The 15,350-nt window shown below is 40.5% G+C and overlaps 1 protein-coding gene across 1 annotated transcript in view; it reads left to right on the top strand.

Annotated features, from left to right (window-relative positions):
• The first annotated feature begins 13,532 nt into the window (after positions 1 to 13,532).
• sf3a3 (splicing factor 3a, subunit 3) overlaps positions 13,533 to 15,350 on the top strand; it is a 42,840-nt gene continuing 41,022 nt past the window's right edge. The window contains exons 1-2 of the mRNA XM_077736190.1: positions 13,533 to 13,752; positions 13,859 to 13,906. Of these exons, the coding sequence (XP_077592316.1) occupies positions 13,657 to 13,752; positions 13,859 to 13,906 (144 nt within the window). The 5' untranslated portion in view covers positions 13,533 to 13,656. The remainder of the gene's footprint in view (positions 13,753 to 13,858; positions 13,907 to 15,350) is intronic.

Below are 15,350 nucleotides of genomic sequence, written 5' to 3'. Positions count from 1 at the left end.
TAGGGGCAATTGCAGTAGTTATAAGTCGGCTTAGCAAGGAGCGCAAACAGGGGATACTACATCACCCACACAATGTTAGGATAGCGGTAATTGTGCCTATAGTAACCACGAAGGATGTAGCCAAATCTTTAGATTTTCCAAAGGTCTTATCCCACCAATCTGACAATGCGGACGTATCTACTCCAGAGTGCTCTTGCATATTGCGGTTCAGTGTTTGCAGGCCAGTAATGGCCCTGGTGAGAGATCCACTGGGTGACGCGTTGTTCGGTATGAAGGTGCAACATTGTTTTCCAAACATTGCACACACGCCCCCTGTTTCAAGGATCATATCCACCGCTATGCGATTCTGGAACGCCATCAGACTGGTAGCTGCCAGTTGTTCCTTCATGGCCACAAATCCCTGTTCAGTATAATTTCCAAGTTTTGAACATTGTAATGTAAGTAATTTATTCTATCCACATTTTTGTTTGGGGTGATTAGAAGGAAGATAGACTCCTAACCTGCTGCAATCTGATTAGCCAGCTTATACTCATCTGGTACGCCCCGGGGGATGCCAATCGCATCAATGTATGTTGGATCTCCTTCCCTCCATGCCTCTCGACGATGTCGGGAGGGTCGACCCTTCACCTCCGAATTATGAGCCGCCAATTGTATCTCCTCCACTGTGGATGGAAAAACAGACATCGGTAAGAGCAGTGAGACCAAAGTACCTAGTCCTGCCGCGTGTCGGCAGGAGTCGTATAATTTATCTACCACCCCGCCACCATAGGCCAGAACGTGGTATCAGGGGTGTAGTTTGTTTTAGAACGCCGGTACACCACGTCTCATTTATCGCCCCCAGCTTCAGACCATGCCCTGTAAGGTTTAAGCAGGTAAAATGATTAAACAGTGGAAAAATTGACTTCCTATTTACTGCGTAACAAGATAAACACTGCTTCAATATTTTTTCTTGCCAAGTAGGACACGTTTTTTCATTTGTAAAAACACTTTTCCCCAAATGAATGGTGATTGAGGGAGTTGTTAGATCCCATCGTATTTTCCCTTGTCTGGTAGTTTATCCTAATCCTTTGTAAGATGGTTTAGTCTCAATTGAAACCATATGGAGACGTCAAACCCAATATAAAAGAGTTCCCTATAGTTTTATGGTATTGCTTGCTGAGCAATAATCTTTTCAATTAATATTGGTGTTTCCCGTATTTTATTAAGTCAGAAAGTTTATCTTACCCGTCCCCTCAATGTTTCAATTGAGACCACCCTTTTACCAAAGTAGCTCCACCTAGTGCTTGCCTTCTTTACACTCCATTAACAGCGCCCAATTATCCCCCGTTTGGGAAATCCCTGTTTCAGAAATAAATTTCACAGGTTAATATGTCAGTCCAAGCTTTCCAATCTTGACCAATTTCTGCAACAAGGCTTTTCCCAATCTTCAATTTTTTTTTTTTTTTTTAATGTACCACACATATTTCCCACCATAGATTGACACCTTGTACGGCAACCGGGACGTCGCCGAGTCCAAATATATATATATTTTCAATGTGGAAATTTGATTTAGTAGGTAATGTTAATTAAATGTAAATGTGTATGTTTCTCGGTTTACCCTCCCGTAAGAAGGTGTATCCTCAATTGAAACGCCTCCGCCTTTTTCTCCAACTGGAGAAAACAACCCTACTGTGGAAAGGAATAGAATCACAATCATCATTAATCTCATTGCCCCAAAAGCAATAATTGTTTTCAACATGACTTTTTGTCTTTGTTTAGGGAGTTTTCCTCTTGAAACGTTTCAATTTAGACAACCTTCTTACTGTGGGAAAGGTGCATCCGTGTCCCCTTTCAGTAACAAGGACCCTCCCACTTTGCGTTGCTCCGATGTTTCTTCTTTTATGCTGCTTATCAGCATCCAGTCTTCAAGAATCACCGTCGCTTCGTCCGTTTCCTGTTGAGAAGCAAAATCTCCCTCTGATAGTCTAAATTTGGTGTGTGCGTTTTTTTTTTTCTCTGATAGATTCGCCTCATCATCCAATTGTCATTGTGTAGTGAATAATAACAATTTGTAAGGTCTACCAAACAGGACTTCATTTAAGGTCCGCCAATTGTGGATGGTAGACAACTATTATATTAACAAAATGGGAGCCATTATCACTATAAATAGTTTCTGGAATTCCATATCGTGGAATGATATCCATATGATCTAATAAAAATAAAATAAAATCTATATGTATTTTTTGAAATGGATATGTGGGTATGCATATAGATTTAAACCCTAAGCCTTGTAGTGCCGTTGTAGCAAGGCCACCTCCCCCTTGTCGAGACATAGGTCTTCCCTTGACTCAAGCCCAAATTATTTTCTTTATTGATCTTTTATTGATAGATTATGTCTCGGTGGTCTGCCAATCAAAAAACACAAAAAGACAAACTATCATTCACGCTCACACTCATAAACAGAAGAATTTAGTGTGTTCAACCAGTCTAGCATCCATAATTTCATTTTGTGGGAGTAAACTGGAGTACCCGGAGAAAATCCACAAATTCTCGAGGACGCCATGAATACCCCACATTCCGGAAGGTCTGGATCCACCCCGCATTCATTAGTAGATCCTTTAATATACACACCCCCACTCTAGCATTTTAACCGTTTGTAAAAAATTACCTTCAAGTTTCACACAAAGTTATATCCTTTTTAATGCTATCCGTTTACCTGTTTGTTCCCCGAATTGAGGTGGGAATAGTTTCACATCTAAAGTTTTTATTTTTTACAGCCGCCATGACCTAATGGCCCCCTATCAGGTTTTTTGAAAATCCCAATTCCCTTTAATAGCATGCCAATCACCTTTTAATGCGGCCATCCAATTTTGTTTCTACTTGTTTCAGGTGATAAGATAATCTCCCCCATTTGTAAAACTAATTCATCCACGCCTATTTTATACAACATGACGCCTATGGCCTTTATTACGTCGCCTTGACTCCAAATTCTATGAACCAAGATAACACGCCGAATTTGTAAGCGAATTTCGCCCATCCCATTTTGTTCATAGACAACCCATCTACCTAAAGCGTCACTTGTTTCAAAACATGAAAGGCCCCACTAGAATTTGTGCATCCAGCGCCAAATAGAGCCTATTTACACATTTGTCTCAAACTTGTTTTAGATATGGGGTCCCCAATTTCCCAAAATTTCCCAGAATTAATGTACTACCACATCCTGTCAAAAACCCAAAACGACTAACATAACCTGTTTCTAAGCCAGATTCTGGAATTTGGAGAATTTCTCCTTTCCCTCCCTTATCTAAGCTTGTTATTGTCACTCGTTATCACTGTAACATTCAGGCGTATTAACCCCATCGTTGCTAAAGTTCTCACCAATTTGCATGCCCTTAATGCCGTAAAAGCAACGTTATTTGGTTGTATCAATTGACTAATGCTTATCCAATCCGTAATATCCTTAAAGTCATCAATATGACCTGTGACAAAGCATATTTCCTCCTGCCAGGACAACAGACAATGTTCTTTCAAGTGCACTTTGAAAAACATTCCATGTTACTCCATTCTTAGGGAAAATATGCTCATCCTAAACCAATTATTTTATTTACAATTCACCTAATTATTTGGATGAATGCCATGAATTTTATCATGCCACTATTGCATTGTAAATTTCCCATCTGATGTCGTTAACAGCCAAATAATTCAATACCTACTATACTTTGTAAATCACCTCATATGATGTTTACTTAAGACAAGAGTCATTTCCCATAGCCTGTTACCAAAACAAAAATCTACAACAATTAAATGAGAGAAATCAACCTTTTGTTAGACAATTCCTAATTACAAACTTTAATGTTTTAAAAACCTTATCGTCACCAATATACCATAATATTGTAAATTTTTTCATCCTGGCCTTTTTTTCTTTTAAACAGCCAACCTCCTGGATTAAAGTATTTTGAATAATCAAAAAATTCTGAAATAGTATTAATATTATTTTATCCTCCAAAAGCTAGTTTCCTTTAACTAAGAGCCCTTTGAAATCCACAATTGCTCAAAAATGACTATTTTGGTCTATTTCCCAAATCCAAAGCTTTTTACCAAATCAACCTTTTACTAAACAGATTTTCTCTCCTCTTAATACATTTCATTTTAAAACCCAAAATATCAATGCGAAAGCATTCGCATAACCTTGCATTTCTTGCAGCCCATGTATTGTTCTTATTCTGAAAAGTCCAAACAGAAAACGCAATTAGCCGTTAACTATGACCTCCACTCTTGCTGCGAAAACAGCATTGTTATCTTATGTTTACAAACCAGCTTTTTCCCTGTGCCCAAATACAACGCTTTTTAGAGAAGACAACCATTAAAACGTCAAATTAACCCCTCTTCCGATATTCAACTACATCACAATATTTTTCCAAGACCCCATATATCCAGAATATGTATGCTGCAAGCACAACAATATGGCAAAAACCCATTTTCTGCCCTCAAGTTTGCTTCAGCACCCCCAAGGCCAATTATTATTATTATAATGTCTTCACAGAAGGGATCACAAAATTTTAGTCGTTTACACGGTCCGAACGCTCCCGAAAGCCCAACACAGTTAAATCGTCTGCCCCGCGGCCCACATGTTTCACTCCCATCTAATCAGCAGCCGCTGCACCAGAAACGCTTCCCCCGCAGTCGACACATTTTTTGGCAAGTCTAGAGCATAATAAAAACACAGGTGACATTCCCTGCTAAACATTTAAATGATCATTTTGTATATATTCTCTTGTCTTTTTAAACACCATCTTCCCGTTAGCGGACGGGATCAAAAACCAAGCTGCAATAAGCCATCACATTGCTGTAAATTGACAGTACATATAGGTTATATTAACAAAGCACCACCAGCACTTGGAAATAACCATTCTAATTGTTGTTATACAAGCCCAAGCATCACAAAAAACCCAATTTAATTGTAATCACAAAACGTCATACCTGGATTAACCAAATTAAATACCAGTGTCTCCATTAATTTTCTAGCTCAACATTCTCGTATCCAAAATCCACATTCCAAATCATTCTAAGCCGACATTCCTTGTTTTCAGAGACCCTCTAGTCTGGGTAATCCATTTTTTTTTTACAACTTATCTCTGATTTTTGTCGAACTTTACACCATCTCTTCTCCCTCTATTTTTGTTAAACTTCCTCCGCGCCCGTCAACTATCTCGGTAAATATTTTCCCCGTCAGCCGAGGAGGCCCCGCTATTTTTCCTTACCAAACAGTACTTTCCTGCCGCCACGGTCTTAAATATATCCCCGTTATCCGAGGGAGCCCCCACTATTTTCCCAAAATAGTATTTTTTAACTTCTCCCCGGCCTTATTTCGCCATTAGTGTCTGTGGAACAAGCTGTCACACTTTTATCCACTCACATATTATTTATATATATATATTACCTCCATTAGTGTCTGTGGAACAAGCTGTTACACTTTTATCCACTCACATATTATTTATATATGTATATTACCTCTATGCATTAGTGCATATATTATCCTGCATTTTATGCATTTTAAGCTGGCCAGCAAACCCATATTTATTTATCCATAAATTTAGCTGTGTAATATTTTTAAAGCGCTTTGTCTTTCCAATTTTTTCCAATCCTTACAAGTTAGACGTATTTTTTTTGGATCGTCATCCAAACCCGCCTTACAACACGTGTTTCCCATTTTTTTACTTTTATTTTTTGTAGTGAGTTCGTGTGCCTCACACAGTTAACTCTATTATTTATTATTATTATTAATATTATTATTATCTATTCGACTGTATCGACTGTATCTCCTAGGCCTTTCCTAATTTTACTGCAGAAACCACACAAACACCATACAACGTATATTCGTGCCTACCCTTTAGACACAGGACACTCCCCGGCCCCAATATTGTACCTCTAGTACAATACATTCGTGCCTACCCCTGAGACACAGGACACTTTCCAGCAAAGTGCCCCACCGTACCTGCCATTGACTAGTATAAACACAGGGTTTTATCGCCGTCACCCAGGACGCGAAACCAGCCCAACAATGGGCCTCACATACAATGTCCCTTTAACGCATTTGTAAACACCTTCACAACATGCAGACATTAATGTGGACTTACCCGAGATCCATCAGATGTCTCCCTCCAGCAGGAAAAGTCTTCAACCGCCGAGAATCCAGGCGCCCCCGTCGAAAAACTCCGGCCCACCAAGGGTTTTGAAGACGCCGTGCGCACGGTCACTTACCAGATGTCGAACAGCAGCGCCTGGGTTCTCGCTCCGGTATATTGACCTCCATGGCTCAGAAGGACCAAAATGTCAGGTTCATTAATAATTACCTTCGTCCGTAATTATCAATAACTGCAGGAAGACATCTTATTCAATTATTGACATTTAATTAAATAGAAATGGATACAACAGATAGCCTCCGGAGGGGAGCATTACAGCAAGTGTCACCTTACAACTTCCGAACGTCTCCTCGAATAGACGTTTTCGTCCCATTCTTATGGTCACAAGTTACAGAGTTGTTGATCATTCCATCACGTATGAGTAAAAACAACATCTGGGACTACAATAACAATCAAAGTATTTTACTAATAACAAAAACAGGGACTAGACCTAACAACATTTAGATTAGAGTAATTATACAACCTCCTTGACCTAAGAATCATATAATATAATCATAATCATATAATCGTTACATACAGAAAAACCCGAAGTGTACGGTTACATAACGATAACAATATTCTTGTTATTGTCCGAATAGCCCTGTCCTTGTCACCAAGGGCCCACCAAATCTCAAGGACCCAGATTGGGTGGATTGTTTGTATAACCATCCTGGAACAGGCTGTCTAGGTTAAAGATGACTTGGTGTGACCTCAAGACTTTTGAAAAACAGAAAGAGAATGATTTAACAAAGTAATGAATTAATACAAAAAAAAGAAAGAGATTGATTTAATAAAGAAATGAATTAATATAACTATTATAATAGTAAAACAGAATAAACCCAACAAGGACTCAAGTATTAACATACTCATCACTCATCATTAAAGTAAAAAGTATAAAGTACAAAGTAAAAAGGAATGTATTAAGAAATATTAAAATGTCATTTAAAAAAGATAGAAGAGCTGTAAAACACGAAAAACAAATAAGAGTGGACAGAACTACTGCCACTGGATTCCGTGTGACAGCGCCATCTTGGGGAATAATTTAAAAAAAACTTTATTTGGACAACGTCGGCGGGCCGGATTAAAACGCATTTGGAAACACATCTGTAAACACATCATCCCAGAACAGGTATGGGCAAACTACGGCCCGCGGGCCACATCCAGCCCGTGAGCTGTAGTTTGCCCATACCTGTTCTGGGATGATGTGTTTACAGATGGCCTTAGCCACCGTTAATACGTCTGGTGATTTTGCGGGGACTATTTCAGTCCATCTAAAGAATGATTCAATCAAGACTAAACAGTATTTATACTAGTTGCATCTGGATATTTCAATAAAATCCATGTGTATAATTTCAAATGGGTAGGTACCTTTTGGACCTTGCCCTTATTTGGGCCTGAGGTTATCTTGCACATTATGACTGTAACAAATTAAACAGTCCCTACAAATAAAATCTGGGATATGGAACACACGATTCGCCAAAAGACGTTTCGCCGACGGACGTTTGGCCAAAATGGGCGAGCACACGAAACTTCCGTGAGTTAGTGGCATCCTATCACCTAGATAGATTGGGCAAAGTCAGAGAGATTATTTCACAGGACGTGATGCAAGGGGAAACGTATTAGCCTACGACTCCCAAGCCCTAACCCGAGAAATAAAAAAACTTATAGGAAGAGCATTGGCAATGTTCCAGAGACCTCCCGACGACCAAAGAATACGGACATGTATGCAGAAAGAGGGCGAGACTACAAATTAGTACTAGGCCAGATTAGAAAGCTGTGTCAAGTCCAACAGCCGCATGATGGATGACGGCGATGAAAATGGCCCATTCCGAGTCCAGTTGAAACAATAGTTTATCGAGGGACTCCACGATCCCATTTCCGGTTTCATCAAAAAACACTACAAGACTGCCTCATCCGCTGACCTACTCCAATGGGCAAGCCATGCAGAGGAGAACATTCGCTCCAAGTAGGAAAGGGCCCAGGTGACAGCCAGCGCACAAATGATAGCCGAGTTGCTTCAAGCCAGCACCATGTTTGGCGCCAGAGGATACAGACCCCCGAGAAATACCCCAGGACCCCGCAACATTGACCAGCAAACCCGTGACCGAATTGAAAGACGATGCTACAACTGTCACCAGAAAGGACACTGGGACCGAGACTGTCCCGAGTCTCACCTAGAGAGACGGTTTGGATTCCATCACTCAGGACCACAGAGACAATGAGAGAACAGGGAACCCTAATACGACGAACCTCAATGACGCCAGAAGTCTGTCCAAAAGGACTCCCTCAAACCATCCACGTGGGGATGGGAGGATGAGGGAAACGAGGGGGAAGAAGAAATTAACCTAGGTAGCAAGGAACCCCTCCCCTTCCCAGTCATGGGCCTGTCAATCTATGCCGCGGACTGCCGATCTTTGGACAACCAACCCCGAGTACAACTCTTGGTAGGACTTCATCGCACACCAGTTTTGTGTGCGATGAGGTCAGGGGCCGATCGAACCGTCCTGTCCGACAAGGTTCCCGGAGTCAAGCCCAGTAGACTGGTTTTCTGTCTGATTCTTTTTTTGAAATTTGACTCTCTCCTCGATCACCAGCGGTTTCGGTTTGTAATGTGATGATAATTTTCCACTTAGCACATCAGACGAGAGGCTACCTGGCGTATCTGGAAAGCAGATGTTTTTTAATAGCCCTTTGGCTTTTGCACCTATTACAGACCGGAAAACGTTGGCTCGTTTACTGTCCTCCCCTTCATTTACGATCATCCATTGCTCAAACCCCTCAAAGTAGGACTCAAATTCTTCTTGACCTTCCTTTTATTCCCCCGAGATTTCCGATGAACCTGCCCATGATGCACCGCGGCGTTAGTTTAGCAACCCTTGATAATGCTAGTTTGCAAAGTCCTGTTACCTCCGTGTAACGTGTTAATTTCCGCGTACTGAAACTGGTAATCCCTACAGCCTTAAAAGGGATTACATCCTCGTCGCCACTGGATATCTTTGCACTGATATATAACTGTTAATATATCTATAAGATGACAGAGCCAACTTGCACACGTGCGTAGCTTCTTTATTGCAACTCTCAGACAACCTCAAAACATGTCAACATCAGGGTCACACTGTATTACCCAATGGCCACTAGGTGGTGGTGGTTAAACACACCTATATAACCTGATGCAACTAACAGTTATAGTATCAATGTACTACAGGCTGACTATCCATGGACATGGTAGTCTCAAGATGTCCTCTGAGATATTGTAGGTCCGTTGGTAATCTGTTGTGATGGTTATATCGGTGTCGCATCTCCTCCCGGAAGTAATTAAATCCTGGAGAATGTAGAAAAAGTTTGCCTTGCAGATGTTAGTAAATAACGATAAGATTGAGAAAACAACAAACAAACTGGAGAGCACAGAGCCGCTGCACCCGTGCGCCCCGCCATCTTGGATCAAAAAGAATCACACTTTGCACCTGTGACAAAATGTCAACCATTTTCTAATAATTGTTCCCACTGTTGATTTCTTTACACCCAGCGTTTTTTCTATCGCAGCTTCAGTCTTCCCAGCCTAGTGCAGGTCTACACATTAATCTCCGTGTCCTTCAACTGCTCTTTGGTCTGGGACATAGTGGAGTGTGGAGTGTGAGAGACTCAGGTTGTGGTCTTTAATACCGATAATGATTTAAAACAGATGCTATTCATAATGGTAACGTGGAGACTTCGTTAGACCTCTTTAGAAGAAGTTAGACCTCTTGGACTGCCATAAATCTTGCTTCTTTGTAGGTGACCGAATACTTATTTTCCACTCTAACTTGGAAATAAATTATTTAAAAATCAAACAATTTGATTTTCTGTTTTTTTTCCCCCACATTCTGTCTCTCATGGTTGAGGTTTACCCATGTTGACAATTACAGGCCTATGCCCTTTTCAAGTAGGACAACTTGCACAATTGGTGATTGACTAAATACTTATTTGCCCCACTGTATGTAGCGGTTGGTTCCTTCGTGTCGAGTAATATCTCCACGATGATCCCACTCAGAAATCTTAGTGGTAAATAGTCACAGGTGCAAATCATTTTGATGTCCGTATTGTCATACCTCAAGACTATAAGTCGCTGTCCCCCATCCTCCAAGTCATCTCTATTTGGAAACAGATCTGGCTGCTCCTATGTTAGATGCGCCAGTGTTGTACCCTGTATTCAGGCTTGAAACACAGGGAGAAATAATCACAGTAGTGATTTGTTGTTGCTTCCCCGGTCCAACTTTACTGGTATCAAGAAAATCTCCCATGTTGGTCAAGGTATGCGCATCAAGGCATCAATAATCGAATACTGATATACATCTAGTCAAAACTAGTGGAATGCAGATCAAGGCATCAATAATCGAATATCGATATACATCCAATCAAATCTAGTTGCACATCCCCAACACGCGATCATTAATGTGGTGTAAATGAAACCCTTTAACATGTCACCCAGCTGTGCCTCTGCCAGCTTGGTAACCGCAACTGGAGTCATCTGCTTTGCAACAGTTTTCATTAGTATTTTCTTCAGAATGGGTATAACACAACAAAGCAAAAGGCATACAATCGTCAGAACGATTAACACAATTATTCCCATCCTTGCCAAATTAGCATCCAAAATTCTGCTTTGAGTTTAGCCAATCGAAGGACCACATGCCACACACCTGTATCGTCAATTACTTTCTTGCGAAACTCATGAATTCTAGTCATTGCTTCTGTGAAATATGAACTTTATTCTTACATTTAATCTTGCACCCTTCTGCTATCTTATGAATTTAAAGTTACTAAAATAAAACACTTATTGGTACCCAAACTGTCAAGGCCCTACAAGGTATAGGAGATGATTTAAAAGCCCTAAGGGAAATGGAGTTGCAGGACCAGATGGTCCTGTATCTGATAACTGCCAAGGATGGAGGTGTGTGTGCCATGATGGGAAAACACTGCTGCACCTTCATCCCAGATGAAACCAGTACATTACTCGTGCCGTAGCTGAAATGAAGGCCCTAGTCAACACCATGGCCCAGGATCATTCAGCCGTAGGTGCATCACTGTGGTCATGGTTTGCATTGAATTTTCAACCCCCATTCTTGAGATTTATGATACTATTTTGATTTTTTGTGTGAAAGCTATAATTCAAAACACAATCCAGCACACACTAGTAGTTTACAGTGACATACAGTATCACAGTACTACGTTGCCTAATGCTTCCTCTGTATGAAGATTATTGTTGAGAACCCAGCCTTAACAGTTGGAAACCTTCACGTGGTGTCTCCTGAGAGGCCGCTCGCCGCGGCCTGCGAATTCCAACTAATACCACTCAGAGCTGCCGACGGGGACCGTGGCACCCTACGTTTTTCATCCAGCCGGAGACATTTGACTGCCCCCACCTCCGACTACCCCCCGGATGAAATAATCCGCGTTCCAGTGGCAGCTCTAGCGCTATCTGAGGGCAATCCTCAGGCGCTTGTAGTGCAAAACAAACAAACAAACAGCTACAGTAAATGTTGCTCCCCCTGGCGGTATTCTTTGGAATGTAAGTACAACATTGATCTCCAGTCATATGACAAACTACTCCTTTTTCAGCCAAAATCCAATCTAAAGCCTGGTGATTCTGTAGCATCATCCAAGATGTTTCATACATATGTTCACCGAGCGCACTGACGGCTTCATCTGCAGAGTTAATGAAACGCTGCTGATTTTAAAATACATAATTGATCTACTCTGTATTTTTATTAGGAGTAATCCTAAGAACTCGAACCCTGACTTAATTTCACTTCTAGCTCTGAACTCCTCAGGGATACCTCTTGGTTGTCCTATTGAGTCTCAATAATGGCGACAGCCAGGAACATTATTTCCTAAACCTATTCTCACTTGTGGTGTAGAGAAGTTCAGCCACTCCCATATACGTACATTACTTTAACAGACACTTTCATCCTTACCAAGGGGCACAGCCCAATCCAGCACGGCGGAAGAACATTCCACAATATATCCAGTAGCTATCGACTACGGCTGTTGTCTGTACGTTGTCCTGATGCCAAATATGGAAGAATGAATCACCGTACTCTGCTCTTGTCAGCTTATCATGCAGACTTTATTCTGTTTCCCTGACATTGACAGTTTTGTAGAGTAAATATTGAAGTGCGTCTCATTAAAATGTGTGTCTTGCCCATAGCTTGACATGACTTTATGCACTCCCTAATTTCCTAAATAGAGCCCTGTTTTGTAAGCCAGTATGTCCTTCAGAGAAGATAACACAAACTCCTTAATTTCCTAAATAGAGCCCTGTTCTGCAAGCCAGTATATCCTTCAGAGAAGATAACACGAACTCCCTAATTTCCTAAATAGAGTATTGTTCTCAAAGCCAATATATCCTTGAAAGAAAATAACAATATAATTGGAGTTTAATCTCTAACTAGATTTGCCCTTGAACAAATGTAAATATTGTCGTTAGTGTTTCTGCCACTTCCCAACAATAGCATACTGGTTTAGTGGAAACTCCCAAACTAAGCAGTCTCGATACCACACTCTTGAAAGAATGAAGATAATTGTAACTTGTCTGTCGGCACGCATTTGTGAATGGCAGGCTTTGCCTGTAGTTCACCTGTGCCTGGAATATTCTGCAATAAAAGCTTCATCGCCTCCAACCTGTAATTTGGATAACCAACACCACCCACATCCCAAATTAATGGAACCCGAGAACGAAGAGAGCTCTTTTCCTTCAACAGTAATAATTCCCATCTTCATTTGTTTGGCGGGTGTGGGATCAGTGGTGATCAGAGCATATTTCATTGAATTAATACCATGGGACGTTGCCGGGTGCGGGATCAGTGGTGATCAGAGCATATTTGGATTGGATTGGATAACTTTATTCATCCCGTATTCGGGAAATTACATTGTGGCAGTAGCAAGAGGGTGATTAGACAGAACTGCAAAGCAAAAGCACAACGTACATAGCAAATCAAAGTAAATGGAATCATCAAATCATTAAAACATAAAAGCAGCAAAACACAAAACGAACAAGAGTGGACAGAGCTACCGTGGCCGCCGGCTGCCGCTTAAACGGCGCCATTTTGGTTGCGGTAACTAATTTCATTGAACTAATACCATGGGATGTTGCCGGGTTTACTGGGCAGTGATTGATGACCAGTTCACCAAATTGTCAGAAACCCCTGGGGATTTCATCGTTGATCTCAGAACTCTGGGCAGACGTGGCAACCACACATATACTCTGCCGCCTCAGATTCAAATCATTAAAATGACTATATGAATTGTGAGACGTCTCTTGTCACTCTCATCGCCTTATTACTGTTGACACTCCAGCCCAGTAGATGGCGATACGCTAATAATGCATTCACCAATGCAATCAACTCAAACAGGAACACGGAATACGGGTGCGAGCGACAACCGCGTTACATATGGTAGCTTGCTTTGTGTTCGTATCTCATCTTTTCCTGATCTAGAGTTCCAATACTACTGTGTGAAAATGGAGACAATTCTAGAGCAGCAACGTCGCTATCACGAGGAAAAGGAGAGGCTAATGGATGCTAAAACTAAAGAAGTCTTGCATAAGAAATCGACGGTAATTTTCCCACATAATGCTACAGTTAACATTGTGGCTAACAAAATCAGACATTAAAATTGATGGTATGATGCTTTTTTTGAGAGCTGATATTCTTTCTCCACAGTTGAGAGAACAGATAAACTCCGATCATAGGACACGAGCAATGTTGGATGTAAGTTGTTTCAAATATTCTTTTTATATGTTCGTTCATTAACCACTCATTTTCACGAGAAAAAGAGACGCTGGACTTTAACATTGCACTGTATAGAAATAAACCCACCAAATAGAATTAAGACAAAAGATTATAGCAGTATTATTTACATGTCTTTAAATTTAGTGTTGAAACGTGTTTCGCATGTCATTCTGACAGCTCTGAGATCATGGGTTCAATCTCTGACCCTACCCTTCGTTTTGTGTTTGCTTGAAAATTAATATAACTTTTCAAGTAATATGGAATGTTTCACCAATGTATTTTAACATGACTAAATTTGTGCAGCTCATAAGTTAACTGTTTAAGAAAAATGCACGAGGTCACATTTCAACAAAGGCTCTAGTCTAGACTCTATAGATTTTTACCTCAAAACTCGAAGTTAAGCACTTTTCAATTGGCCCAGGAAAGGTAAAACCACTTCTGAGCAAACATTATAATATAATATGCAATTCTCAAAGTTATTCAAACTGTCCGTCTCTCAGGTGTTTAAATTTTTAGGATAAACATACCTGTGAACCTAAACTAATTTAAATCTGTATGACCGGCTACAAAAATACTTATACAGACTCCAGTATCCTTATGTCAATTGGCACCAAAAAAAACATTTGAATATACTTGTGTGAACACAAAATACACTTTTATATCAATAATTTAATCACAAAATAATGGAATCTGTATGTTTGGAAAAAAAAATATTATACATATTTAGTATTGTACTCTGAAACTGCCTTCCTTGCCAAGTTTTAATATTCTTCATCTGGCTTAAAAATAAGTAACATTCCTCCATGTTCATTTTACATTGCAGCAAGGCGGTAACACCTGATGCTGCAACTTTTATATCCCAACTTTTATACAAACCTTACATTGAGCATACTGACTATCCTTTGCTGGTTGTATAACACCATTGAATTGGGTAATCAACTCTTGCAGAAAATTTCCATAGCTTTTGATCTCTGAGAGGCTCCAAGCTTCCATATTACCACCTGTTTACTATAATGTTGCGATATACTTGGACGGTCCAAGTTTTGTGAATCTGTATGACTTTAGCACTACGTCCGTAGTGTGTGACTGTTTACTACGCTGGGGTGATTAGGTGGTTGTGTAGGAAATCTACAAGGGTGTAATTTTAGTTAGTTAGAGAAGACATTTTGCTTGTTGGGGACTTGTTGGTCCTACTAATGTGAAACTTGTGTGAGCGGTTGTCACATGGCGGCTATATCACAAATGTAGACATCGACATTGGCATTACATAAAACGTGGAACAGAAACCACAGGGGTTGCTTTTCGACAGGCTCACATGTCCACAGCGACTTGCTACATTTTATATAAAAGAATTTTCCCCCTCTTTTTCCCCCCCAATTGTTGTTTTCCAACATTGTCAGTCACACGTATCGTATTTTCCTGC

This window comes from Stigmatopora nigra, chromosome 16 (genome assembly GCF_051989575.1).
Source record: "Stigmatopora nigra isolate UIUO_SnigA chromosome 16, RoL_Snig_1.1, whole genome shotgun sequence".
In the NCBI taxonomy this organism is placed as follows: Eukaryota; Metazoa; Chordata; class Actinopteri; order Syngnathiformes; family Syngnathidae; genus Stigmatopora; species Stigmatopora nigra.
The sequence above is the reverse complement of the archived record's forward strand: the minus strand, read 5'-3'. Positions and strand labels throughout refer to the sequence as shown.